At 34.7% G+C, this 27,084-nt stretch overlaps 1 protein-coding gene across 1 annotated transcript; it reads left to right on the forward strand.

Moving 5' to 3' along the window:
• Positions 1–415: 415 nt before the first annotated feature.
• Positions 416–25,936, forward strand: LOC144970123 (periodic tryptophan protein 2 homolog). The gene is made up of 19 exons (XM_078909370.1): positions 416–595; positions 5,474–5,586; positions 6,284–6,378; positions 7,709–7,808; positions 8,461–8,604; positions 9,220–9,355; positions 10,359–10,509; positions 11,546–11,588; positions 12,045–12,197; positions 13,457–13,664; positions 15,094–15,242; positions 15,517–15,664; positions 16,038–16,185; positions 16,547–16,727; positions 17,110–17,257; positions 20,047–20,218; positions 21,296–21,514; positions 22,609–22,834; positions 25,621–25,936. The coding sequence occupies exons 1-19, from the start codon at positions 578–580 to the stop codon at positions 25,832–25,834; spliced, it is 2,766 nt and encodes a 921-aa protein (XP_078765496.1). The 5' UTR covers positions 416–577; the 3' UTR covers positions 25,835–25,936.
• Positions 25,937–27,084: the final 1,148 nt, after the last annotated feature.

Genomic DNA, 27,084 nt, shown 5'->3' on the forward strand with positions numbered 1-27,084 from the left:
TGGGAAAGGTTGGGTGGGAAGAAGGCGATGATATGACAACGACAATGATAACAAGGAGAAGGAGTAGAACGAGGACGACGAGGTGGTGGTCGTGATAGCGGCGGTGGAGCATGAGGAGGAGGAGGAGGAGGAGGAGGAGAAGGAGGAGGGGGAGATGCTAGTGGAGGACGATCCATATGAAGGATCAATAACTGGATGTGATATAATGATTTCATGAAATGAATTAAAATTTGCCATTTTATTATGCACAATTAGATTTGCTTAAATCATATCATCATTAATAATCATAATCATTTAATAATTAATTGTAACATTTGAAAGTTGAAAGCTCGAATTTGAAATCTTTTCAATTTTCACTTTCTGAAATAAATTTACTACGAAATTTATACCAACATCCACTTTACACTAAAAAGTCAAATGTAAAATAAAGCGAAACACGAAGGCAGTCAATAACAACAACATTGTGCACATGGGGAAAACTGAAAACATTGCTTGCTGTGTGTTGACTCATAGTGCAGATATGTCCTGATCCCAATGAAATTTTGTTTATAAAAGTGCATATTCTAGAGAACAAATCATGAAATTTTCTTACCAGGTAAGTTTTGTCTTTAATTATAATTCAGATAAATGTGTAAGGAATGAACAAGGCAACAAACTTTGTTACATAGGTAGTTGCATGAAAATTTGAGATTGCAGCAATTGTTTTCAAAATAGTCTCATGCTATTCTGCAAGAAATACACTTTTCAATGGTACCAAAATTATGACAATGTGACAATTAGAACCAAAGTTACGGGATTATTAGTCCGCAAAAGTGGACCAAAATACTTAATATAATTTAAGAGGAAAAAAGAAACTAAAACTGTGACCAGAGAGCAACCGAAAAGCGGGGGAAATGGAAAATCACGGTTATTTGGGGTGGAATACATATAAAACCATATATCAAAATGATCGCAAAGGAAAGACGAAGCAAATTTTAAAAAAATTAAATGATTATTATGCAATATTATGCAACGTCATGCAATTACATAACCCTAGAAAATGAAAAAAAAAGACGCGAGGAACGGATAATAACTTTAAAAACAGATTTGAGGGTGGTCTTCTTCCAGAGCATGCTTACAATACTATGGCTATGATTAATTTTGAACACAAAAATTGTTAAAACAAGAGGAAAGGAGCGTAAACGTATGAATTTAGACACTAAAGTTGTGTCCTTGGGGAAGGCACTTAATATTTGGCATTGGCAAATGAGCAACAGACGAAAGATGACTGGTATTCGGAGAGAAGAAAAAAAAACAAAAAAACAATGAACAGGGCTAGAAATAAAGTTGAACAAGTGTCAGTAAATGCAACTTGCAAATGTACTGCCCAATGTTTTTGCATCCTTGGACAAGACATTTGGGCACCAACAGTACTCGGGAGAAACAAGCTTGCCGCTTTATATATGCAAACATGGTCAGTGATAAAAATGCAAAATTAAAAACAAGAACTACATAAGAGTGGTAGAGAAAACTTAACCTGAAAATGCAAAATTGAATATTACGTAACATATTACATAATAACAAACAATAAGCCGATAAATACCGACACTTTGCAAACTTTCTGCAACATAGGCATGTCATATATCAAACTGAACATCTCGAAGAGATGTATCATATGACTAACTATTAAACTACATTAAAATTGAAATGAACTTTAGAAAATTTGATAATTGCTTTGCATTCAACATCACTAAGAGAACAGATTAAAGGGTACTCACGTACTGACTCGCTTAAATCCATAAGATGGCTGATATGTGGCAAAAGACAGAAGACAACAAAATCTAGGCACTCTGGGTTGTTGGCTGCATGGAATGTAGACACAGGCAATATCCAGGTAATGATACTGAATAAATACATCGAAGTCCAAGCAATGATACAGAAGTAGTTGGGGAGACTGACGATCGAATTCATGTTGTTACTTCAATTTCATATTTAAAAATACAAGATAGATTATTGGAGCTGGAGGCGGCAGATGATCAAATTCATGTTGTTATTTCAATTTCATATTTAAAATACAAGGCAGATTATTGGAGCTGGAGGAGGCAGACGACGGGAGTTGGAGGTGGCAGACAATCAAATTCATGTTGTTATTTCAGTCTCATATTTAAAAATACAAGACAGACGACTGGAGTTAGAGGCGGCAGACGACGGGAGTTGGAGGTGGCAGACAATCAAATTCATGTTGTTATTTCAATTTCATATTTAAAAATACAAGGCGGATTATTGGAGCTGGAGGAGGCAGATGACGGGAGTTGGAGGTGGCAGACAATCAAATTCATGTTGTTATTTCAATCTCATATTTAGAAATACAAGGCAGATTATTGGAGCTGGAGGCGGCAGACGACGGGAGTTGGAGGTGGCAGACAATCAAATTCATGTTGTTATTACAATTTCATATTTAAAAATACAAGGCAGGAAATGAAACATGAAAATGTGGTGTCATAATGAACGTCTGACTCTGAAAACAAAAAAAGTACTTCGATTATGATTAAATCAACAAAATTAAAAGTTATATAATAATTTTTGTTGTGGTAAAGAGTAAAGTAATGAATGAAATATACTTGAATTGGCTCTATCATGCTATTCTGTATTATTTGTATTGAAATTAACCACATTAAATTAAACCAACATACTTAACCTGCAGAACAAACAAAAATAAAAGATAAAAAATAATATCAGTGGAACATAATTTTTAGTTGTCCGGTATCATCCCAGTTAAAAAGTCATTTCAGTTTCAACATTCATTCATAAAATAAAACTAAAATTATGGATGGGACTATTTTCAGTCTTTTTACAGCAATTATTTAGCTTGAAATTATTTATACAAGTCACAAAAGCAAACGCAGTCGATAGTTTACAGACTGCACTGTACACAGGAGACTCGGGGATACATCGAGAGGCAATCCTGGTTGGCCGTCGCCAACTTCATGAACACGCATCATATTTAAAGTCACTAAAAGACGCTTTCGCCAGCATCAATCACCACCAAAATTCACACAAATAGAGAAAAATGGTTGGCGAATAGTATAACATTAATTAAAAATAGGTAATATAATGAAAAATGTATTTAAAATGAAGTTAAAACTTACCAAATTTTCAAACAGCTGGCATCTGAACAAAGAATGAACGGATTAAAAATCTGAAAACGCCGCCTGATGCGCTGGCTTCTCCTCTTTAAAATGAGACCGGAAGTGACGAAATTAGTGCACAGGAAGCGATTCCACGGCAATGGAAGTAAAACTATGTTCACCGGTTAACACAATTTTCACTCCAGAGCCGTAACATCGATATCGGGGCTCGATCAGCGGCTCAGCCACGGGCGATGCGACTACCTAGTTACAATACAAAATCAAAGTGGCAAATCCATCCACAAAAACTAAGCCGAGCAAGCCACAGTAGGACAGTCACAGTCGGCATTGGTAAAGGAGAAAGGTACCAGCTCCATCTTGCTGTGTTTACAGAGAGACTGAGTTGGCACCTTGCTGTAGTAAATAGCAGTTCTGGAGTCGGGGTGGGGAGAGGGATGGGGACAACTGGCTGTATGTATTTCTCAACTCAGACTTGAGTCCGAATAGTTCCGAATAGCCTCCTTCAACTTCAACCCAGTCTGATTCTGATTTCGACGTCTAGTATCTTTTGTGGCTCATCTGATTTGTGAGTTGACTATTTTCTTAAGATTCTTACCCAGCCCTCGCATCATTTATAGGTTACAGACACAGCATTGATGCAAAAGTAAATGAAATGTTCAAAGAATGAACAGCGAATTCTTTCCGAAAAGTCAGACCAGAGATATTGCTACTTACCTTAATTAATCTGGTACTTCATGGTTTCCCCATCGGCATAGAAAAACTTAAAAGAATACACATGCTCACACATTCATCATACACACACTCATGGGGTCAGTGTGGGACATGAACAGAAGTTTGAGGACAAGAAAATAGTACACAAGCAGAATAGAAGTGTAGGAAAATGGGAATAGAGGACGTAGCAAGCAACAAAAGAAACATCCTTTGAGTTAGTCTGTCAAAGTCCGTGCCAACCACCAGCGAGCATATTAGAGAAGAGGGGACAGAATAGAAGATGCGGTCAAAGTGGACCTGTTTGTATGTTTGTTTGTTTTTTAAGAGTTTAACAGCACTTGCAATGCACATGGATTATGTAAGTGCCGATGCAAAAGTAAGATGACAGATAACAGCCAAAGAGAGAATAGAAGGTGACCTAAATAACAAAACCAAAGTCCCAAGATAGGAACAGAGGTTGAAAGACAGGATAGCAGTTACTCGGAATAGAAGTGTAACAGAAAGGTGGGTATTGAAGACAAAGGAGGGGGGGGGGGGACCCTTGAGATAGTCTCACGGGGTCCATGCCCAACCACCCTAAGAATTGGCCAAATTGAATTCGACAAAGAAATCAATAAAATCAAAATGAAGAATTAGTTATGTCCATTTGTTCTCACCACACCCACCGTTGCGATTATCTTTGATGCACAGAGTTGTGACTTAATGAAAAGAAGAAGAAGAAGAGTGGACTTACCCACCAAGATCTGCTAACGAACCACCCCTATGTCACCATTACGGTCCATGGCCTGAGAGAGGGCTCTGACAAGTGATCAGGAGTTTTCTCTCAAAATTCTAGGAATTGTTACTTTTTAAAAAAAGGAATCTTTCTTTTTTTCTTTTAAAAAAAATTGTTTTCCTGCTTAATATGTCTCTGGGCCATAATTTGAACATGCAAGATACTAGCACATTCAATGCTGGAGTAGTGTGACAGTAACAATTGAAATGGAAAATCTACAATCAAACAATAAAGTTGATTTTTGTTTTATTGAAGAAAATCCCTTCCACCGTTACCGGTGATCTCATCTAAAAATCTCTATCTAGCTCTAAAAATTACAAGAAATGCTTCTTCCCAGTCCTCGCAGAATGGCAAAATGAAAGATTTAATGTTTATGAAATAGGCAAAGGTACCAATCACACTCTAGCAACGGCAACACTGTATACTTTCATATTATTATGAAATCACTGTGGCAATTTTGTGCAGCTTAATTTAACACAATTCAACGGTGTTGTCAGCAAAATACCACTGAGGATCTGTTACAATTTGACAGCTGCCACCATTGAGTTGGCCTGTTTAAGTTGCCAGAGAGAGAGAGAGAGAATCTGAAGTTCCATGATTGATAATGATGATTTGAGTAGCTACTTTCAAGTTTTTATTTTGTAAAATCATAAATTAGGTTATTGCTTTCAGCCACATGCATCTGTTATTTACAAACATTTGTTTTTATTTGAGCGATTTAGGTCCATCTATATTAGTAGATCTAATTCAATATTAGTCAAAACAATCAACCTGAAAATTGTGTGCATATCATGTTTGCTTTTTATATCATATTCCATTCTTTTTATTAAATTCCTTGTATTTCGAAACTACATTTCAGTTTTCCAACTTGCTTGGATCTGTTTATCGCAAAGGTAATCTTGTGTTCAGTCCTGATGGCAACAGAGTTATAAGCCCTGTAGGAAACCGGGTATCCATTTTTGACTTGAAAAGGTTAGTAAATCAGACACCAAGTATGCTACCGTCTAGATTTCATTTAGAGCTCATTAACATTATTTCAACAATAGAAAAATCAACTATCTAATTCCAATTCTAGGCTAAAGATGTTTTGGTGATGTCCTTGTGTGATTTTGTCGCTATATTCCCTTTTTTTAAATCTCTTTTTAGGTGTATGTAATGAATTAGATAACTGGTAAAAATGTTAATGGCATATTTCAGTTTTAAGCAATTTATATTTCAATATCAAAATCTGCCTTATATCAATAACAATTAAAGAAGAAAAAATCAAGATAGAAAAGAATTGTAATTCCCATTTTCAAAATAATATATATTTGTTTCTTTGGTTTGTATGCAATATGGCAATTATAACTTCATAGAATTTGAAAATTCACTTTTGCAGTCTGTACATCAATTAATTGAATGCAGGTCTTTCCCATTTCAATAACCATTAATTTTCAGCTGATTTTATGCATTTTGTGATAAAGCTGAGGAATGGAAATTTTTGAGTTCCACAAAATGACATCTTCTGCCCCTTTCTTCCATGCGAGTGAAATCTACTCCATTGGAAATCTAAAATCATTTAGTTTATTTAATGACAATGAATTTACTCTCTAATGATTTTGAAAATTGTTATGAGGAAAGTGAAATATTTAATCGCAATTATTTTAACATTCATGTTTTATACCCACAGTAACAAGTCGCAAACTTTACCAGTGGAAACAAAATGTAATGTGACATGTGTAGCTCTGTCTCCTGATGGCTATACAGCAATTTTAGTTACTGAAGGTGAGCTCTCCCTTCTACTGATGAAGAATAATGTATGGGTAGGGTTCAATCTATTATTACAAGGGTTGGATGTAATTTCAAAATTTATTGTTTTTGCTCAAGCCCGAGTGTGGCATGACAAATGAATCTTCTTATTGAAGTTCGGTTATTTGTTCCATTTATGCAGGAACTGTGTGCTAGATTACTCTTGTGTTTGAGTTTTGGGTAAAGACTTGCGTTGCAGGGATACAATGGGACGAAGAGGATATGCTTGCATATTGTAACACATGATTTATGGGAAATTCATTTTTCAACTGATTTCACATTTGAATGTAAGAAAGGTTTGATTTTATTTTACTTTATGGTTGGAAAAATAATATTTCGGAGAGGGTAGGGCAATTTGTAGATTCCCAATTTATAATCATGTGGGCATGAGCAAAAAGCAAGTGATTGTGACACTTTAATTGTAGTCTGACACCAAACAATTTGTTGCTTTGTCAGTTGCAGACAGTATAAACTACTGTGTTTCAAATAAATGAAGATGATTTTTGACAACAGGGAGAAGCCTGGAAGAGGGAAATGAATTGATAAAGTACTCGACTCTTACACAGGATTGGTTAGAATCCACTAAATGTCTAACACTTTCTGCCCCTTTTGTTCATTCAACTCAACAGTTGAGTCCATGTGAGAATTGGAGGTGCTTTTCATTTCATTCTACTGAAGAAAAAAAGATAAGCTCTCGCTTTGTTGCCTCAAGGCCTTAAAATTTTTCTAATGATAATAGGAATTTAAATTTAAAATTAATTGAAAGCATGCTAACTCACATTTTAATTATTGCATTGATTCTTTATGCACTATTGGCTCATCTTAATTCATCAGTCTTTATAAAATTAAAGAGGAAACAGTACAGTATTGGGTACTCTCTAAATCAGTATGATTGCAAAAAATAAAAGAGGGTGGGGATGGGGGAAGGAAACAACTTAAGATTTATTGAAATGTCATGTCCTAAAGTTAAAATATATTTGGTCATGGTTATTCCTTACTGAGTGTGGTATTTTTTAAAAGGTTCTGGAGACAACTAGAATGAAAGATATTTCATTCAAATTTTAGTTATTAATTTAGTTAATCAACAATTTTAGATTTAATGTTTAAATTGTTGAAATCTCAATTCTCGTCATCGTGAAAAAACAGAATTTATTATTTTAACATGATTTAAAAAAAAAAAGTCTCTAACTCTGAAAGCATATGAATTATTTTGCTCCCCACCTTTTCAAAATAGAATATACTTATGTATAGTCTTTGACAACTGGTACTAACAATCTTTCTTGAATATAATTTTTTTTTACATCAGAGGGTGAGGCTCTCCTTGTCAGTCTAATCAGTTATGGTATCCTGGGCACTTACCATTTTCACAATAAAGTTAATCAGGTCAAGTTTTCCCCTGATGGCAGGTAAGTGACGGATTGCATTAGGTGTAGTGTGGTTCCATCTGGTTTTACATCAGGGTTTGTTTTTTTGTGTGTGTAAAATAGCTATGTTTTAAAGAATTTTCCTCTCAATGTTGATTAAGAAATTCGAATTTGTCCTAATTTTTGGTTTTACCTTTAAAAAATCTCAATATACTGATTACATCTGTACAAATAATCATAATCAAAATGATGTGTACAAAATTACCCACACACACATGATTTAAGCATGGATTCCAGTGAGCTACAGTTTTAAGAAATGTTAAAGTTAACATGAATTGTTGAATTATTTTATAATTACTCAAGTTTAATGACAATTAGGCTATCTCGCATTCTAAAGATTGTTTCAAAAATTTACTTGGTAGCCATTTTTCTGTCCTATAATAGAATATCTTTTGTATAAAAATCATTCCATCATTAAAATTAAAAGAGTTAATGTGAAATATTGACATTGAGAGTCGAAATAAATCTGGCTTGGACATGTTTGAAAGGCTTGAATATGAGAGGGTTTTTTAAAAAGAATTTTTGAGATAGCCCAATTGTCTTTAGTAGTACCATCCAATTTTGATTGACCGACAGTTATTTTGTCAAGTCAATTCTCATATTGATCCAAGATGTTCATTTTTTAAATTTTTAGCAAGTTCGCTGTTACCCGTGACACTGTGGTGATAGTGTTCCATGCACCAGGCAAATCCATGGAATTCAACCCATTCCAGATGTATAGAACTTTCACTGGACATGTGGATGAAACCACCAGCATTGACTGGACATCAGACTCACGGTATGGAAAAGAGTTTATTTATGCCTGAACTCACAATGTACAGACAATTTCATGTTCAAATTCCAATTTCAATTATTTTTTTTTAAAAAGAGAGAAATAAGTGTGAAAGGAATCAACTGCAGCAACTGCATGTTACTCTCAGTATGATCTAATTAGAATTTTTTTTTTTTTAATTGAGCATTTATATGGCGCAATATCCACTAATCATGCTCAGCGTGTTTTGCAAGGGGTCCCTAGTCAATAGTAACTCATAAAACATTGGACGAGACATGACGTATGTTTCGTGACATTTCAATTTAATCCGACAGAGACAACGCTGTTAATGGCCAGGTACACATTTAACACTGAGAATTGTAAGAGAATGTTAGTAAAGAGCCTTTTCCAAGGACTCAACTATGCGCCACTGGACTGTCTGGTCCGAAGACAAGTGTCAAACCACAAGACCATATAGCATATGTTAAAACTTGTCCAAGTTTATCTTTCTTGGTAAAAATACAATAACATAATTTTATTGATTTCATTAATCTCGATTTTATTTTGTGGTCTAAAATGGATGAATTATTATCCTCTTTTTTTTAGTCTTTTAATTTTTTTGTTTTTACATTTTCCTTACAGAGTTCTTTGTACAGGGTCCAGGGATAGAAGAACGAGAATCATTGCAGCCACAAAATTAAAGAATTTAAACTCTTGTGACCTTGGTGCCCAGAGGGACACAATTATTGCGTCCTTCTTTGAACACAACTCCCTGGATGTATCCTTGATTGTATTGAAGAAGTTTCTCTCGTTTATCCCAAGTATAAACTATTCGGAAGATCAGTAGACCTTCCTCATGTAAACTTTTAAAAATTTATTTACATAACGGCAACTGTCCTGATTTTTCAATCTTAGAAAAATTTATAGAAAAAAAATTGGACTGTTTATATGTATGGAAGACCCTTGTTTGTCCTGGGATTATGATTCTTTGACTAGCGAATTAAAATGAGGAACAGAAAAATCTCAAAATCTAGATTATATTATATACTAGTCCATACATAGTACTGTTTAGGGTCATGACGGGATTGTGTGTAAGGGTGTCCCGTTTAAACTCATTGAAAAGTTGAGTAGTAAGTTATTCTTCTTCTCATTATTATTATTATTATTATTATTATTATTATTATTTATGTTGTTTTTTTTTTGGTTATTTTTTTTATTCACTTGCAATTCGTTTTAAATTTAAGCATTACTTTACTTAGTAGATGGGGTTTTGGCATCCCCAGTTTTAAATTAAAAATTATATTTTTCTTTAACTTTAATAGAAAATATGTAATCAAACCATCACTTACTTATTCAAATTAGGAATGATAATCCAGATCTTTTGTTTTTTGCCTATGACATTGATAAAAAGGTGAAGAACAGGGGTTTGTTCATGTTCATAAATATAAGATGTGATCAGGAAATATACTTATTGATATCATATCTATTATTTCCCAATGTTAATTTTAGCCTACCGTGTTATATATACTTGCACTTGAAAGTTACAAGCTTCTCAAAAGCCCTCAGGACAAATAAAAGCAAAGGACGAATTGTGGTTATTAATTGTTCAGATTGTAAGAGAGAGGATTGTCAAATAAAGAAAGATGAAGCAAGATATATGACATCCTCAAATTCGGAGATAGAACGGCTTGATAAATGAGAGGAATCTGGCTATTAGTGATTAACATTCAACTTATGAATTTAAAATGTATGAAGAGAAAGATCCTTAAATCGATTACAAGGTATATGCTGTGGCCCAAGATGGTTTTGTCGTCGTTTGGGAATGTGATACATACCTAGAGGACTTGGAAGCAATGGATGAGAAGCTGGTCTTGGATGTGTGGGAGGAAACTGATGCCACTGAAAAAGAAAAAAAACGGAGAATTTTGAGAGGTCTGTGCTTTAAATTTAATGCATTTTGCTAGAGTTTTCCAGTCATTCCCTAAGCCATAGACTAATTATACAATTAGTAGAATGACTCAAAACCAGGAATACAGAGTTATGATTAAAGCAGGGCACGCACATTTTATGAGTGAAGAAGGAGGAAAATGGTATTTTCTGGAGTATATATAATGTGTCCCATTGACTCATAGTTACAGGGTGATGCACAGGAGAATTCAGTCAACTCTACCTTGTACCCCCAGTCTGAATTGGGTTACAAATGAAGAATCGGTGACTGTCAATCAGCGGTATGGAGGTCAAAGATCATATTTACTAAATTCTATTGTAAATCAATGGAAACAAAAAAGGACTTTATTTGGGCAGTGCTAGCAAAACAATAATTGAGTATTGCCGTGGGTAATTTCACATTTTGGGCAGTAACAGACAAATGCTTTTAAACTTTCATTTGTAATCCAATTCGGATTGGGGTAGGGGTTAGAGCTCTAAAATTAAACGAACTTACCTGTGATGTTCAATTGGAACTCTGACAAATCCAATTCCGAATTAGGAACAAATATCCATCCATTCTTAAATTTCACATAATAGTGTTTCATTATATGTATATGTATCAGTCCTATCCCATTACATTTGTTACGTTTGTTTACATTCAAATTATTTGACAAATTAAGACTGTAAGGCTTTGTGTTTTGTCAGATATTTTGATCATCTCAATTAATGACATAGTGAACTTAGAACTATTTATCAATATAATTTTGATGACCACCAAGTCAACCACCAACATTTGTCAAAAATGAGAACATCTTTTCTTTTCTTTTCTTTTTTTTTTTTTATTTGGTGACAAATGAGCTATTATTTATTTTGAGTAGTACTGATAAAAGATATTAGTTCTAATAGGCCTCTTTATGTGCAAGCTTTTGATTGTGCTTCTTGTAAATCAAAATTCGGTGTTTTAGTCTTGATTATTCTTATCTTAACATATAGTTGAACTCGATGTTCAATTTGTTTTCTTTTTAATTTTCTTTTACAGAGGAGCTCCGTGAAAGTAGAATTAATTACAAGCCTGCACATAAGTAAGATTTTTTATTTCATTGTTTGTTTGCTTCTTTTTTTTTTGTGTGTGTTACAACTTGCCATATTTTACCTTATTTAATCCATAGCATATATGTAATAAAAAAAAGTGTATGTTTATGTCTTGTTTCTGTGAGTTTCTAAAAATAAACTATTGGAAGATAAAAACCTTTAAAAAATGATTAGCTTGGAGAAAAGATGGTATACATTTTTGTAACAATGGCTATCTTGAGGGTAGAGTAATGATTGCCCTAAGAATGTTATGTATTGTTTTTGTTTGTTTTGTTTTTACTTCTTCTTTTATTTCTTACCTATTTCTTGTTTGCTTTTTTTTTTTTTTTTTTTTTTAACAACTCAGTTCAGTTTGTAAATTTTAAAAATATTTTGATTCAAGTTTACTAAATGTTAAATAATTGGTTACTCACTATCTCAGTCAATTAATCTTTCTAAAATTTCAGATATCCCTATAGAGAATGCCGTAAGTCGTCCACCCCAGCTGATGTGACAGCAGCAGCATTTCACAAACCGACTCATTTACTAGTCGTTGGATTTTCTGATGGAACTTTCTTCCTCCATGAGATGCCTGCTTTCAACCTGATTCACTCGCTCAGGTTTGATATGTTCCAGTGCCATTGAAAAAAAATTTAAAAAATTGAGCTTTATATAGCGCAATATCCACTAAATGTGCTCAAAGCGCTTTACACGGGGTCCATTTAACATGTAGGACGGGACATGACGCCTGTCAGGCGATATTAAAAATTTTCGGACAAAGACAACGCTGTTAACGACCAGGTACTCATTTTATACCCAAGTACGTTGAGAGAATGTGAGTAAAGAGCCTTTTCTAAGGATTCAACTATGCGCCGAGCGTGAGGCTCGAACCCAGGACCTTCCAATCCGAAAGACCACAAAGCCGCAAAGTTTTGTTTAGTTATTTTATTGTATTATTCAGAGACCCCAATCTTCTGCTATCCTCGCAAAAGCTGGCAAAATCCTCCGTTTTCATCGTTTTGTTGGCCGGCACCATACCACTAGGTTGTCCACTAATTTCAACAGAGTCCATCCTCAGGAGAATACCTGTGAAAAGGCATATTATATTATGTTATTTAACAAGTATGAATTGGATTCTGACAACAAATAGGGAAATACCTGATGAAATATGCTAGAAAAAAAATGCTTAAAAAGTGTAGGTTTTGGTCTATTTTGTTATCATTCTCTATGTCAGTCTTTACACATTTTGCCTGTTTTGATGTCCCTTCAAGATGTATGCAGTTGATTTCAGATAATGTTATATTTTAGGGGGGGGGGGGGGGGGGGGGGGGGGGGTCAATGACTGGGGTATTATGATAAGTGACTCCAATACGTGGGGTCAATGATCGCCAACTGGTAGTATTATTGTGCACTGTCGACTACCATCCTTAAATTTTGTCAGTGTGTATTTGTGTATGTTTTGATGTGGGTGCACGCGCATGTTTGAATGACTTTCAACTGCCTCCTCAGCATCGCTTTGGTATGCTTATTGACAATTTCCTTGATCTTTTTTTACTCTCAGATCCTGATTTTTCTCTTATTTGGTCCTGATTTCAAAAAAAAAGTTTTGGGTACTTAGTGGCAGGTCTGCATATATTGTCTCACTATATTTGTTCATGATTATACCAAACTGTTTTGCATTCGTCAAAAAGTTCATTGCCATTGGTTTTTAAAGTCAAGTTAAAATTCTCTATTTTTCTTTATTGTTATTTTTGCTGCAATCAGTGTTATGCTTAAACACTAAATATGAAATTTACTAATACCCGGACTCAAAGGGAATCGAAGAATTTTCTAATTTTTACAGTTGCTCATTTTCATCATTACCTTCTTTATCGTCTAGTATATCAGAACAGAGCATTGACTCCATAGCCATCAACAACACAGGTGATTGGATCGGTCTGGCATGTGGCAAGATGGGCCAGCTGTTGGTGTGGGAGTGGCAATCTGAGTCTTACATCCTAAAACAGCAAGGGCATTTTGATGCTATGACATGTGTCACATACTCACCTGATGGACAGAATATCGTCACAGGTGGAGGGGATGGGAAAGTATGAAACATTTTTTTTTTACTTATGTGCTAGTTTTATTCTGGGAGATTTAAAGGCTGAAAATAAAAAAGTCAAAAAAATTATGTATTTTAATCAAATACCACAAAAAAATTTGAAGAGGGAAAATCCTGCATCAGACCAATTTTATAATGCCTGATTCTTTTTTTCTTCTTCTGTCTCTTTATTCTTTACTCCATTTTCGCAAGGAAATTTTTTACATTTTGTCAAGACCTACCTATCTATGGGTTTATTTTATTATCTGGTTACAAAGGCCTACGACAGAAACAACATCAAACGCTGCCCGGTTTAAACTCGCATCCATATGGGACAGACATGACTATATCAAACAATGCCAGACTAAAAAACATTTACAATGCTCTTGTAAACTCAATCCTACTTTATAATTTTTTAACATGGGCTCTAACTTAAGAAGATGAGCACAAACTGAACACATTTCATTGCAAACTACTAAGAACTGCCCTCGGAATATAATACCTAGGCAGAATATCAAACAAATCTCTATACTTCCAAACCAAAGAAACATTGTTATCCCTTGCAATCCAACAAGACAGGTTAGGACTTTTTGGCCATATTCTAAGACAAGATGTTGGAACACCCCGAGCAACAAAGCAATGATTCATTATTTCAATCACAAGAACAAAAAGTAAAGAGGTCAACCAAGAACAACAATAGTTACATAACAACATTAAGATGTGACCTCAGACATATTGGCCAAGAGTTAAAATCAACTCAAGATCTTGAAACAATCTGACAATGTGCAAAAGAATGATAAGAATGAAAATTTGTCACCTCAACAAAAATCAAAGCCGCCCAGGTGGAAAAATCTTTCAACTATTCGGCGGAAGGGCCTTAAGTCAAGTAAGTCAAGCCTTTCCACAAGAGCTGCTCCATGACCTCATCTTTTAAATTTTCTCCTATTGATAACAAAAAGGGTCATTTTGGAAGTTTTCAATGAAAATGAAGACTTTGAAAACTGAAGCAGTAGTTTATGACTCTTTCAGATCTTGATTTTTAAGTGGCAGGTATTTTCATGTGTTTTCTGGTGAAGAAATTAGAATCTGGAGCGGTAAACATTTGAATAGTTTTTGACATTTCCATTTACACAATTGATTATCAGCAAAAATAAATCTGCTGCCGACTAGATATCATTTTTTTCAAAAGTCCAAATATATCTCTTTATCCATTTAAAAAGCTCAGATCCCAGGGTATACATTCATTTTAATAGGACTTAACTAAATTGAATTTTAAGTGTTCTGCACATTATTATAATTGTATTAAAGGAAATGGAAAATATGAACTCATGGACTCAAAATTAAAAGTTTAAAAGATTTTAAAGATTTTTTTAACTTATCGAGTATGTCAAAAAGATTTATGTATTTTAATAGATTTCATGTCTTATTTTGTTCAGGTCAAAGTTTGGAATTCAATGAATGGCTTCTGCTTTGTAACATTTACTGAACACAAAGGGGAGATCACTGGCATCAAAGTCACTCAGAGTGGCAAGACTGTATTATCAAGCAGTCTGGATGGAACAGTCAGGGCATTTGATCTTACAAGGTATTTCAAGCTGATTCCGTCTGAATATTTAGATGAATGAAGAATAGGAAAATGCAATGAAACGATAAACTTTCCATGCTAATAATGTGTTTTGCTTTTAGCAGGGTGTTTTTTTATTTTTTTATTTATTTATTTTTTAAAAATAAATAAATAATCCTTAATGAATCTAGATTGAGAAAAATAATTACTTTTCAATTATATTGATGAATTTGCTCTATCCTCAAGCTGATTGGTCTCGGGTACAATTATGATCCATTCTTTTATCTCCGGCCAGATATCGTAACTACAAAACCTTTACATCTCCAAGACCTGATCAATTCTCATGCTTAGCGGTTGATAATTCAGGTGAAATTGTTTGTGCTGGAGGAACGGATGAGTTTGAGATATATGTGTGGACCTTGAAGACAGGGAGACTTTTACAGGTGATGATTGTTTGATTTTGTAGTGCATTCCCCTGCCAATCAAAAGGAGTGAAATTTGTTCATTTTCACTCATAATTGTTTTACAGAAATGTGTCAATCAATCATTAAATAAAAAGTGGCAGGGAGAGTTGCCATCAATACTTGACAATCACAATAAGAATTTAAAACTGTCTGCTTATTGCTTCCTTTTGTATATGATAAGGTAATTTATTTCATCTGTCTCTTTATATATTTATTTTTTATTTATTTATTTTGCCAATTCATCTTAGTTTGGTTGTGATATTTTAACTGAAAAGGAAAAAAAAAAGCTGCCCGGGTATTCAATTTTTAGATTCTTACCTATTTCAAGCTCTTATTTTTCTATTTTAAACAGACAATATCCGTCCATGAAGCACCTATAAGCTCTTTGGATTTCAGTCCGTATGATGGAATTTTAATGAGTGGTTCTTGGGACAAAACTGTCAGAATGTGGAATGTCTATCAAGGTGGCATTAGAGAGACTTTGGAACTCGGTTCAGATGGTAATAAATTTATTTATTTGTTAATATAGTCTTGCTTGTTATGTTAAACCTTTTTTGTTGTTTTCTTTTTTTGAGGTTGTCTCTATATGTGGTAATATATTTGAACTAGATTGAATTTAGGTCAATTAATTATTTAACAAAATATCTGAGGGAGTGTGCATGGCAGTGGCCAAAAAAAAAAAAAAAAGTAAAATTACCTCAAGATTCTGACCACCACCAGCAAAAAAAAAAAAATATTAAAATAGATATTGTTTTTGTTCTATAATAGTTGGTTTTCTTTTATGCAAAATATGTGTTTTGTCTGTTCAATAAGCAATACGGAAACGAATCATTCATATTTGATGTCTGTTTTTGTCAACAGTTTTGGCAGTTACTTTCCGTCCAGATGGAAAAGAAGTGGCTGTAGCCACACTGAATTGTCAAATTTCTTTTTGGGATGTTGACAGTGCTTCACAGAGAGGCTGCATTGAAGGCAGACATGATTTGGGCTATTTTCGTAAAGAAACTGATAAAATATCTGCTAAGAAATCATCTGAAGGAAAGTAAGTGTTATGGTTAGAATTGCAATAGTGCATGATTCAATGATTCACTACTTTTTTTTTTTTATTGGAGTGAGAGAAAGAGAGAAGTGGGGGGGGGGGGGGGGGCGCTTAATTGTCCTGTATTATTGCGCTTAATTGTCCTGTATTATTTAAGCTTTTGAAATTGTAATTTTTTTAAAAAGCAGTCCTGGTTGAGGGCGAGTCAGACATGGAATTTCAAAAAGTTCATCTAAACATTAGTGAAATATAATATTGTTTTACTGTGTCATTATTATTAAATTTCTTCCCTTTTTTTTTTTTTCGGTGCATTGTTATCAGCCCATATTTGAAAACTAGCATCTCTTTCATGTTTCAACAATTATCATTTTCTTATATCTTCTAGAGCTTTTGAAACGCTTTGCTACAGTGCTGATGGTCAATGTATTATGGCTGCCGGAAAGTCAAAGCATGTCTGCATTTATTCTGTCAAGGACCAGTTACTGATGAAAAAGTTTACAATTTCATGTAATCTCTCCTTTGATGGCATGGAGGTAAGGACGATTCATGCATGAAGTTTACCTCTTTTTTTTTTTTTTTGCCTTGCAATGTATACAAAATAATCTCCATTTCAAGTTGACAATAAGATGATTGAGAACAATTGTTGTTCTATATATAGCTGTGATTTTTTAAATGGCCCATTTTTATTTATGTTTATTCTATCCTATTTTCTATAATTCATTCCAATCATGTCTTTTAACTGTTTCAAATATATGAGCAAAGGCTTAAAATAACCATCTGAGCGAATTAATACAGTTTTAGTTTCTTAGTTATCTGTGAGTGTTTGAAGATAGAAATAAATACCCAGTGATGATACTTTTCCGCAGATCCGCGGAAATCCGCGGTTTTCTTTCCTTTCCTCGGTTTTCCTCCTCAGATCCTTGATCCGCGGATATTTCCTTCATTTCCTCCTTTTACTTTTTTTTTAATATTTAGACCTGCATGTGTGCCGACAATTGTCGGTTTTCCGACAATCACGGTAGTTGCGATCTCCCGGATCACTTATTTTTATTTTATTGCTAAAGTAATCTGATTGCGAGTGACGTCAATTGTCGGAGTGTCGGCGAGCCCCAACTCGACCGGCGGCGCGCAGTCAAGTGCCGACGAATGGGCGTCGGGTTGCCGACAATATTGTCGGCACTTTCAAGCCCTCGTTATGCTCGTTCGGCAATTATCGGGAAACTCCGCTAGTCTTCGATTCGACCGCAACTCTTCATTGTCTGAAAAACGAATAGTGTGTCGATATAATCGAGCATGCGCAGTTCGTTAACTTTCGTTTTCATACTTTCGGTATTCCATTCAAGTAACTTTTGTTTGTTCAATTGAACGTTGCTACATTTCAATTTTATTCGCTCTATCAATAAACTTTCGGGATTTGTCGTTGTATATTTTGATCTATTACTCTTTTACATTATTTTTTGTTATCATGCCTGAACAATTCTTTGACCGTTCGTCGGATCTGAAGTCAGTTGAGAATGGTGTTCGAAATCTATTCAAATGGAATTGGCGATGATTTTCTTTTGGCGTACGTGAGAAAGCCAGCCCAGCCGGGTGCTGCATTTTATTAAAGTCTAATGATTGGGATGGTTATTGCTCTTTAGAGTTAGAGATAAGATCAATTATTCCAGGTTAAAAACTACTGTGGGGGTCCGATTACGGTGGCAAAGGAAAATCATTCATAAAGAGGCATTCTCACAGACAGTCAAAGTCAAAGTGAGTAACACAAGAGAGAAAAAAGAAAAACACCTCAGTCGTTGACGGCTGTTTTCACTGCTGAGACAGAGACTCGTCCTCTCTCCAAGCTTCACAAGATTTCTTAACTCACTCAATCCTCGCCCTAGCCCAGTCTGTAGGTAGACAGGTGCCGATTAGCCATTGGACAAGTGAAGCGCAACTTTATTTGTATAACACAATTTCATATAATTATAATCACTGTTGCATTATTTTTCACAGTATATGAACGGCTCTGGTATCATTTTAAAGGGCAGAGATCAAGATTTCTTTTGATGTGATAGTGATAGAAATCAATGTTGACATATTGTATCAAAAATTATAATTTGATAAAAATAACATCATTTTAAAACTTTTGAAATCTTTTTCAAAATTGAGATAGCAAAAAAAATAAAAGAGAAGGCATCTAGATAAATCATTTGTCTGTGTCTATATCAAATTTCATAAAGATTGAAGGCAGTGCAGTATGTTTAATGTTGACCACAAGTGACCAACCCTCTTTTCTCTATGCTAAGATCCCGTTTTAATCAGTAGTCACCTTATCGAGAGGCTTCCCAGTGGGGGAATTCTCAATCAATTTTGAGCTTTTTGTAAGACTAAATTTAGAGTAGTAAAATCATCATAACTTTGGAACCGTTTATCCTAGATCCAAAAGTAAGGTATCTTATTAAATGTTTTTTAAAGGCCTAACTGTCTATGTAAAAAATAATTATTAATTTTTATTTTTGAAAAAATATCAAACTACCACTCCACCTCCATGCTGTCCCTTGTCCCTATAAATGTTTGGTACTTTTTAACATTTTAAAATAAATATATTCGGTAGGACAACCCAAAAGAAAATGTATATGACTAAGTACTGAGTTACAAAATAAAAGATCCGGTAATGCGATATGTGTGAAAAAGTTCAGACAATTTGGTCAGGACTCGCATGCAGGTCTATTAATATAATAAATCTTTAAAAAATACCTCCTTTTTAAAAAAAAAAAAAATATATATAAAAATTTCCTCCTTTTACTGGACTCTGGGCGTTTTAAAATTGTACTCAAAAGAAGTCATCCTGCCTACTTTCCTGTGGTGCAAGAATGTTCTTGGTGAGTTTTCCGTTTTTCCGACTTTTCCTCCTTTTTGACTTTTTGTGAGTATCATCACTGAATACCAAAAAAACTGTTTATCATATCTACACAAACACAAGAAATTTGCAAGCAAGTATCTCGTACTAAAAATTATTCAAGATTATTTACAGAAAGAGTCTTTACTCACAATCTATCCAAGAAAACTGACAACAAAATTTCTTCAAGTCAATAACCATATATATAGAACTGCCTCTATGTAAATCTATAGAGCAACTTGGAAGGACAGCTCGTTTATACCAATTGGCAATGGCTGCTGATAAAAGGACAAATTACCAGCTGGCAGGGATCAGCACAGTAAAATTATATTTCATTTCATGGAAGTTTGATTGTTGAGGGATTTTTGCTCTCCTTAAATAAAAAAGAAAACAAGAGAACATCTTTATTTATCAGTGAATGTGCCTTTCTCTTCATTGTTTTAGGAGTTTCTTGACAAGCGGAAAATGACAGAGTGGGGCAGTTCGTCTTTGGTTGACACTGGGCAAGGAGATGATGAAACAGCCATTGCTTTGCCTGGTGTTAAGAAGGGAGATCACAGCTCTCGGTTCTGGAAACCGGAAGTCAGAGTTTATTCATTGCAATTCTCTCCTACAGGTATATATAGATGAATAGAATGATAGATGTGCCAGATAGATGAATAGAATAATAGATGTGCCAGATAGATGAATAGAATAATGGATGTGCTAGATAGATGAATAGAATAATAGATGTGCCAGATAGATGAATAGAATAATAGATGTGTCAGATAGATGAATAGAATAATAGATGTGCCAGATCCAATATCACATTGATCCTTTTGATTCTTTTAGACTAATGTTGTGTTGATTTTTTTTTTGTTTTAAATTAAAATCCCTTTGCCTTTCTGAAAATAAATGTGAGATGAATTGGAAAAGAAAGCAAAGAAATCTTTCAATAATAGCTGTCAACAGACCTCCTTGAAACATAGTCCATGCCCCGGCCACCATCTAAATCAACTTTAATTCTGGTATCCATTAATGTGATGACTACTGACACTTACACTAATGAAACATGTTTGTCAGAACAGATAAAGGTTCCACAGTTGTTGTTTTTTTAATTGACTCAGAATTTTTTAATGTTTTGATATAAATAAAGTTTAAGTTTTGTTTCTCTCTGGCAAGTCTTTCTTTTTCCTTCCTCTCGTTCTTGAAATCCGTCTCTCCCAACGATTTTACCTTTCCTAATGTAATTTTTTTTTCTTTCTAAATGTGCTATTTATACAATATTTCAAAGGGGATATTTGTTGCGAATAGATATATAGAAATTAATTAAAACTTTAAGAAATGAAAATCTACTGATGTTCCCAATCAATGTTTTATATAATATTTTTGTTAATGATGTTGATACATCAATTCATCTTCCATTATGCTTTCTGACCTCCACACCCTTAAGACAAGAACCATGACTGACCCAAGAATTTAGCATCTGATCATCCAAATGATGTGATGTTCAAAATGTCCCATAAATTTGTTTGATATATAATTTGTAATTATATTTTTTGTTTGGGGGTTTTTTTTTTTGGTTTTTTTTTTTTTTGTTGTTTTTTTTTGTATAATCGTAGTCAAATCTTAGCTTTATTTGGATTTTTCCATAACAATGCATTTATGATAAAGAGTGTTAAAATAACCATGTTTTCCTCCTGCCTGTGCACAGGACGATCATGGGTTGCCTGTACCACAGAAGGTCTTCTGGTCTATTCATTAGACTACAGCCTTGTTTTTGATCCATTTGATCTTGATGTCGACGTCACGCCTGCTAGGGTTAGGGCTGTTCTTAAAGAAGGTGACTTTGCTAATGCCGTGATGCTCAGTTTCCGTCTCAATGAACAGGCCTTGATTCAGGAAGTCTTGGAATCCATTCCAGTGGATAACGGTAAGTTGGAATTTTGTGCTTGTAGATTTTTGTCATTATTATTGTCATTATTGGTAGTAGTTGTAGAAGTAATAGTACTAGTAGTAGTAGTAGGAATAGTAATAGTAGTAGGAGTAATAGTAGTAGGAGTAATAATAGTAGTAGTAGTAGTGGAGAACCTGCAATATTTGTACAGAAATATAGGCTTTTTTTATGAACAGGCTCTCATCTATTTTAATTAGTCTATTACTGTATTGCGGAAATTGACATAGACCTTAGAGGAATCTTTTGAGCCATGAACAATCAAAATTGGTCCGTACTACAGTCTGTAGGTGTGTGCAAATGAATATGGCAACAAACAGGGCGACCAGATGGCAATTCTCAACATCAAATGACTAATCATTACGCCCTAGCAGATTTTACAAATAATCATTTGAGTCAATGGATGATAGAATTACCTTTGATTAAAAAAAAAGGTTTGCAAGTTTCTTGGATATCAATCTGTAAAAAATAGTTTTGGAATTTTCTAGATTTGCCAGTAGTTCTGTGTTCGTTGGCAAACATTTAACATGGGCTGTACGGAATAATTTTCACCCCCAACCCTATTTTTGTTAAGGAATAGAATTATTTTTTTTTAAAAAAAAAAGCAAGAGTTTTTATATAGCGCACTATCCATTAAATGTGCTCAAAGCACTTTATAAAGGGTCCCTGACTAGCAGCAAAACATAACGTGTAGAACGAGACATAAGCGAGATTACAATATTTTTTTTTCGACAGACAATGCTGTTAACAGCCATGTACTTATTTCATACCTGAATACGGTGAGAGAATCTGAGTAAAGAACCTTTTTGAAGAACTCAGCTATGTGCCAAGCGAGGCTTGAACCCAGGACCTTCCGATCCGAAAGCTAGTGTCATACCACTAGACCACATGGCCGCACATAGATCTATTATTATTATTATTATTATTATTATTATTGTTATCATTATTAGTGGCAGAATGGTGTAATTATTATTATTTTTATTATTATTATTATTATTATTATTATTATTATTATTATTATTATCCTGTTTGACTTCAGACGTAATATAGTGATATAACCATCTATTCTGCAGCATCGTCCATTGTTGAAAATCTCCCAGATTCTTATGTGGATAAATTATTGTCATTTATTGGAAACATCATGGAGTCAACAGCCCATCTGGAATTCTATTTGCATTGGATCTGCCCTCTGTTGACGCTTCATGGCACAAAACTGAAAATGAGATCTCTGAAAGTGATGCCTTTCTTGAGGACACTTCAGAGAAACATGACCAGAAAATATGATGATTTGAGAAAAATGTGAGTTCATGCACTAATCAGTTTATTTCATTCAAGTTAACGTTTACAGATTATTTTTTTTAAAAGAAAGTTTATGACAATGAACAAACCATTGACTTATGGAGTGCTCTCCCATTGCCACATCACTTCATAGCCTGACTTTCTACTTATTTGTGATGCAGTTTTCGGACTTGGAACCGTAAATTGAATAGGTGAATTCAGATTTAAAAGAATTGATATCAAGATACAGTGGAACTCGGAACAACAGGGATAGTGGGACTAACTAAAAATCCCAGTTGTAGCAGAGTCCCATGATATCCATGCATACAGTATTTGAAGGGTGACAATACTAAATGAAATAAAAAATGCAAAGAACACATTTCGAGTTATCTCTCAGAGACGTGATTCTGACTTCTTTCCATTTAAAGCTCACCATCCCTCCCTCTACCACTTACTTCAGAAGAAGAGGCAAGTTGGAACAATGCAACAATAAATTCTACCATCCAACTTTCCTCTGCTTTCCACTCATCCCAACCCTGCAGCCACTGCCACTACTAACTGCACTTCAAAACTCATGTAGCACACCGTCCCTATGATAAGGAAAGAAAACCTCTGGCTTGAACCACTTGTCATAAGGAAGTTACCTCATCAGTCATGACTCCCACACCCCTCATTCTACATTAGGCTGAGTGTATCATATTGATCGGTCAGTCATGCGCCTCTCGCTAGCCTTTTATTGCGTTGTCTTGGTGTGTTACAAAAAGTACACAGAGAAATGTGCTCTTGTACACACAATAACTACTATCCACCCACCCCCAGCCCATCTCCGTTCCCAATATGTTATGTGGGTCATGTGAGCTATGCTTTTTATCTTGAGTGTAGTTCATTTTTCTTAACTTGCAACTCGTACCCCCATTGTAGTTGAGTTCCAAGAACTAATACCCCGTTACAGCCAGTGTTTACAGTAATGATCAAAAGTAAAAACATTTGTTTTCTGTGACCCTCTTCACATATAAAATGAATCAAGTGTTATTTATCAGCTGAAAGAGGAGTGGTAGAGGATTCATAAAATCACAGATTTATTGACATTGCTGTACAGTAAATGACAACTTTTTAAAAACTGAAAATTGCAACTTGGCAGAAATGGTTGTCGTAATCAATATTTTTTATGTTGCCACTTTAGTATCAATCAAATGCCCTGCATGACACCTCGTCAACACTGTAAGGCTGTAGGCAGTTCCGGTAATTCTCTTGCTTCAAACTTTAGTTACAAAAGTAAAAAGTTTGCCGTTGCCTCTTCTTGGAATTAGGCGATTTTTAAGAGTTTAAATTTGAGACCGCATTTGCTCCATGGGATTCTAATCTGGTGAAAGAGCTGGCCACATTAAAGGATCAACATTGTTGTCCTTCAAGAAACACAGGGTGGTACAGGCTCTAACTCGATGTGATGAGGACTTGTTGAGGGCCAACATGTCAAATGTTATTGCCAAGTTGGTTGATAAACAGAATGGTGTGTAGTTGCAGTACTTATTGGAACGTTTAGTCGTCTGTGTTCATTTTCCTAGAGTGGTTGTGCCAAACAGCTGGACATCTCGCACACAGACCTGCCTCTTGGAGAAAACATCGCATAGTATGCCTGTTGCACTGCCCTAGTTCTTTACCATTGGCAATTGTTGTTTTGAATGGGCCTTTTTATCAGTGTAGACAATGGTTTACACATGGGCATCCTTGCCTTGGAAGGTCTTTAACCCATTGCTTCTCAATGCGCCCGAATGCGCCCGCTGAAAAATGTGAAAGTAGATGGTATCGCTGCAACTCTTTTAACGGCAAAGGTTACTTCCGTAGCTTTGTGGAACTCTTATAAATAGAAAGTGCGAGAATGAAAGCGAAAGCAGCAATCTACCGTAGCGAAATATCTTGGATGAAACGAAAGTTACAGATTTTACAAACTTGTCAACAAAAGTAAGCTGTTTTGACAAACCAACTTGGTTTTTTCAACAATGGCGTTTGATTTATTGAATTCCCTCTGCAATCAATGCAGTGTAGTTGCAATGTACACTTGTGTGAAGGCAAATGCTTTGCCAAATTCCACAAATATCAGTAAATATTTTAAAAAATATCAACTCAAAAAAACAAAGACAAAATTTGGGGGTAAATATTGTTTATTTTCTCTTTGATAATTTTATTTTCATGGAAGCGGTGTTAAAATCAATAAATGTTGCATATCATTGCAAAGGAAATTCATTTCTGAATTTCATGGTATTTTTTGTTTAAATAAAGGTTGAAAAATAACAAAGTTATGAATTTTTCAAAATTGTTGGGTGATCGTGCTGTAAGAGTTATCTCCCTGCCCTTGAGAGTTGAGCATAACTTGACCTAGATTTCTTTGAGAAGCATTGGGTTAACTAACTCACTCAAAAACGCTTGTGGTGTAAACAATGGACTGACATGTGAGAATGTTAAAAATATTAGCCACCCTATTTACACTGAATCCAACTTCCAACTGTCCAAGCAACCTTGTCCATCCTTCACAATTCAGCTTGGGCATGATAATGTTGTGCGATTGTTAAAAGATTTTGAAGGATATTGTGATCTTGATGTCAGAGCAAAGTTAAGATCTAACAGTTAACAACAAAAATCTGAATTTGCTTGTCAACGATTGTGGAGAAATGGACAATTTATTTGAACCCGAATGGCAAAATTTGTTACAATGAATGCATTATTTTGTGTTCAGTTAACTATCCTCTAAATGTTAAATATGTACTATAATAATTTTTTCTTCTCTCTCTCTCTGAATTATGTTGCAGAGCTGACCACAACAAATATGCCTGTCAATACTTGTTGTCGCTCTCTCGTCTAAAGAGGAAGAAGGCATCTGAAGAAACAGAGAAGAAAGATGAGACAGTGCAGGAATCTGATGATGAGCAGAATAATGAGGAAGAAGAAAGTAGTGATGATGAAAAGGAATTACCCTTTACATATGATAATGAAAGCTCTGAAGATGACATGGAAATCTCATAGTTGTTATATTATCTTTACCGAAGATGATTTTTGCGCTAAGTCAACAGACATGTTAATATTTAGTTGAATTTTTATTGAAATCTACCAAATAAAATTGAAAAAGATTTTGTCATTTCATCGTTATTTTAAGACATGTGAATTTTGAATTTTAGATCAATGAGAATGAGAAGTATAAAAGCCCCTTAAGTGTTTCAGCACCATTGGCCACACTGCAGCCAGAGCAGAGTGTTCTACTGGCCAATGGTCGCACAGTGCAGCCAGTCTTGAAAGGCAAAAACAATAATGTAATCCAATCTTACTTTCTACAAAAGTTCTATAAATTGAACCAATGGTATCATTTCTTTAATGAGAACATTCATTTGGCCCTAGAGGGGTATGTTAATTGAGATTTTGCGCCGAATTCGAATGTCGCTTTGTCTTTGCTTGTCATTCTCATGCTGCCTCAATCTGTGTCAGCCATTTAGTGATGGAAATGCGAATATGGCCTCAGCGCTGAAAGAATTAAGAAAACCCGCATGTCTTTTTCACCTTTCCAAGTGAAACTGGTGGGAGAACGCTGGCCCTCTTGGATTGGTGGATTCATCACCCCTGCTATGATGAGATAATTTAGTCTCATCTGGTTTCCATAGTGGGTGTCTTTCTCTGTTAGGCCAGCTACTCATTTTATACCCGAGTATGAGTACGGTAAGAGAATGAGTAAAGAGCCTTTACCAAGGACTCGACTATGCGCTGAGCGAGGCTCGAAACCTGGACATTCTGATCCAAAAGTGAGTGTCTTACCACATAGCCTTACATCTACATCTGTTCCCTGTTTCAGTATACCTTTTCTCGTCTATTTGTAAATCTAGATTTTTTTCAACTATCCAATTTTTCTTCCTTTTTTGATGACCTATATTATGTGTCATTAACAAACAGCCCCACTTGGCCTCTGCTTGCTATATTTTATTTACTTATTCCTTTTAACTCAATCTGGAGCATAGAGCGTCCACCACAGATCTCCATTGCTATATTTTAGCTTCGAGGTAAACAAATAGATATATCTTTTGTGCGGAGGGTGGTCTTTTTGTTTATTTATATTAATATTTGTAGTAAATTATTTCTCCATATATATGTCATTGTCAGGAATATATATCGCTTATATTAAGTTATATTGTGACTATCTGAGAGTAGCCCTTTAGGCAGGGACCCTGTAGTGATGTCAGTGTGAGATTTTTAGATTGTTTAGGACTAGCTAGCTTCTAGGAGAATAC

The sequence above is a fragment of the Berghia stephanieae genome, chromosome 4 (genome assembly GCF_034508935.2).
Source record: "Berghia stephanieae isolate SIO BIC M18660-M18661 chromosome 4, UCSD_Bste_1.3, whole genome shotgun sequence".
In the NCBI taxonomy this organism is placed as follows: Eukaryota; Metazoa; Mollusca; class Gastropoda; order Nudibranchia; family Aeolidiidae; genus Berghia; species Berghia stephanieae.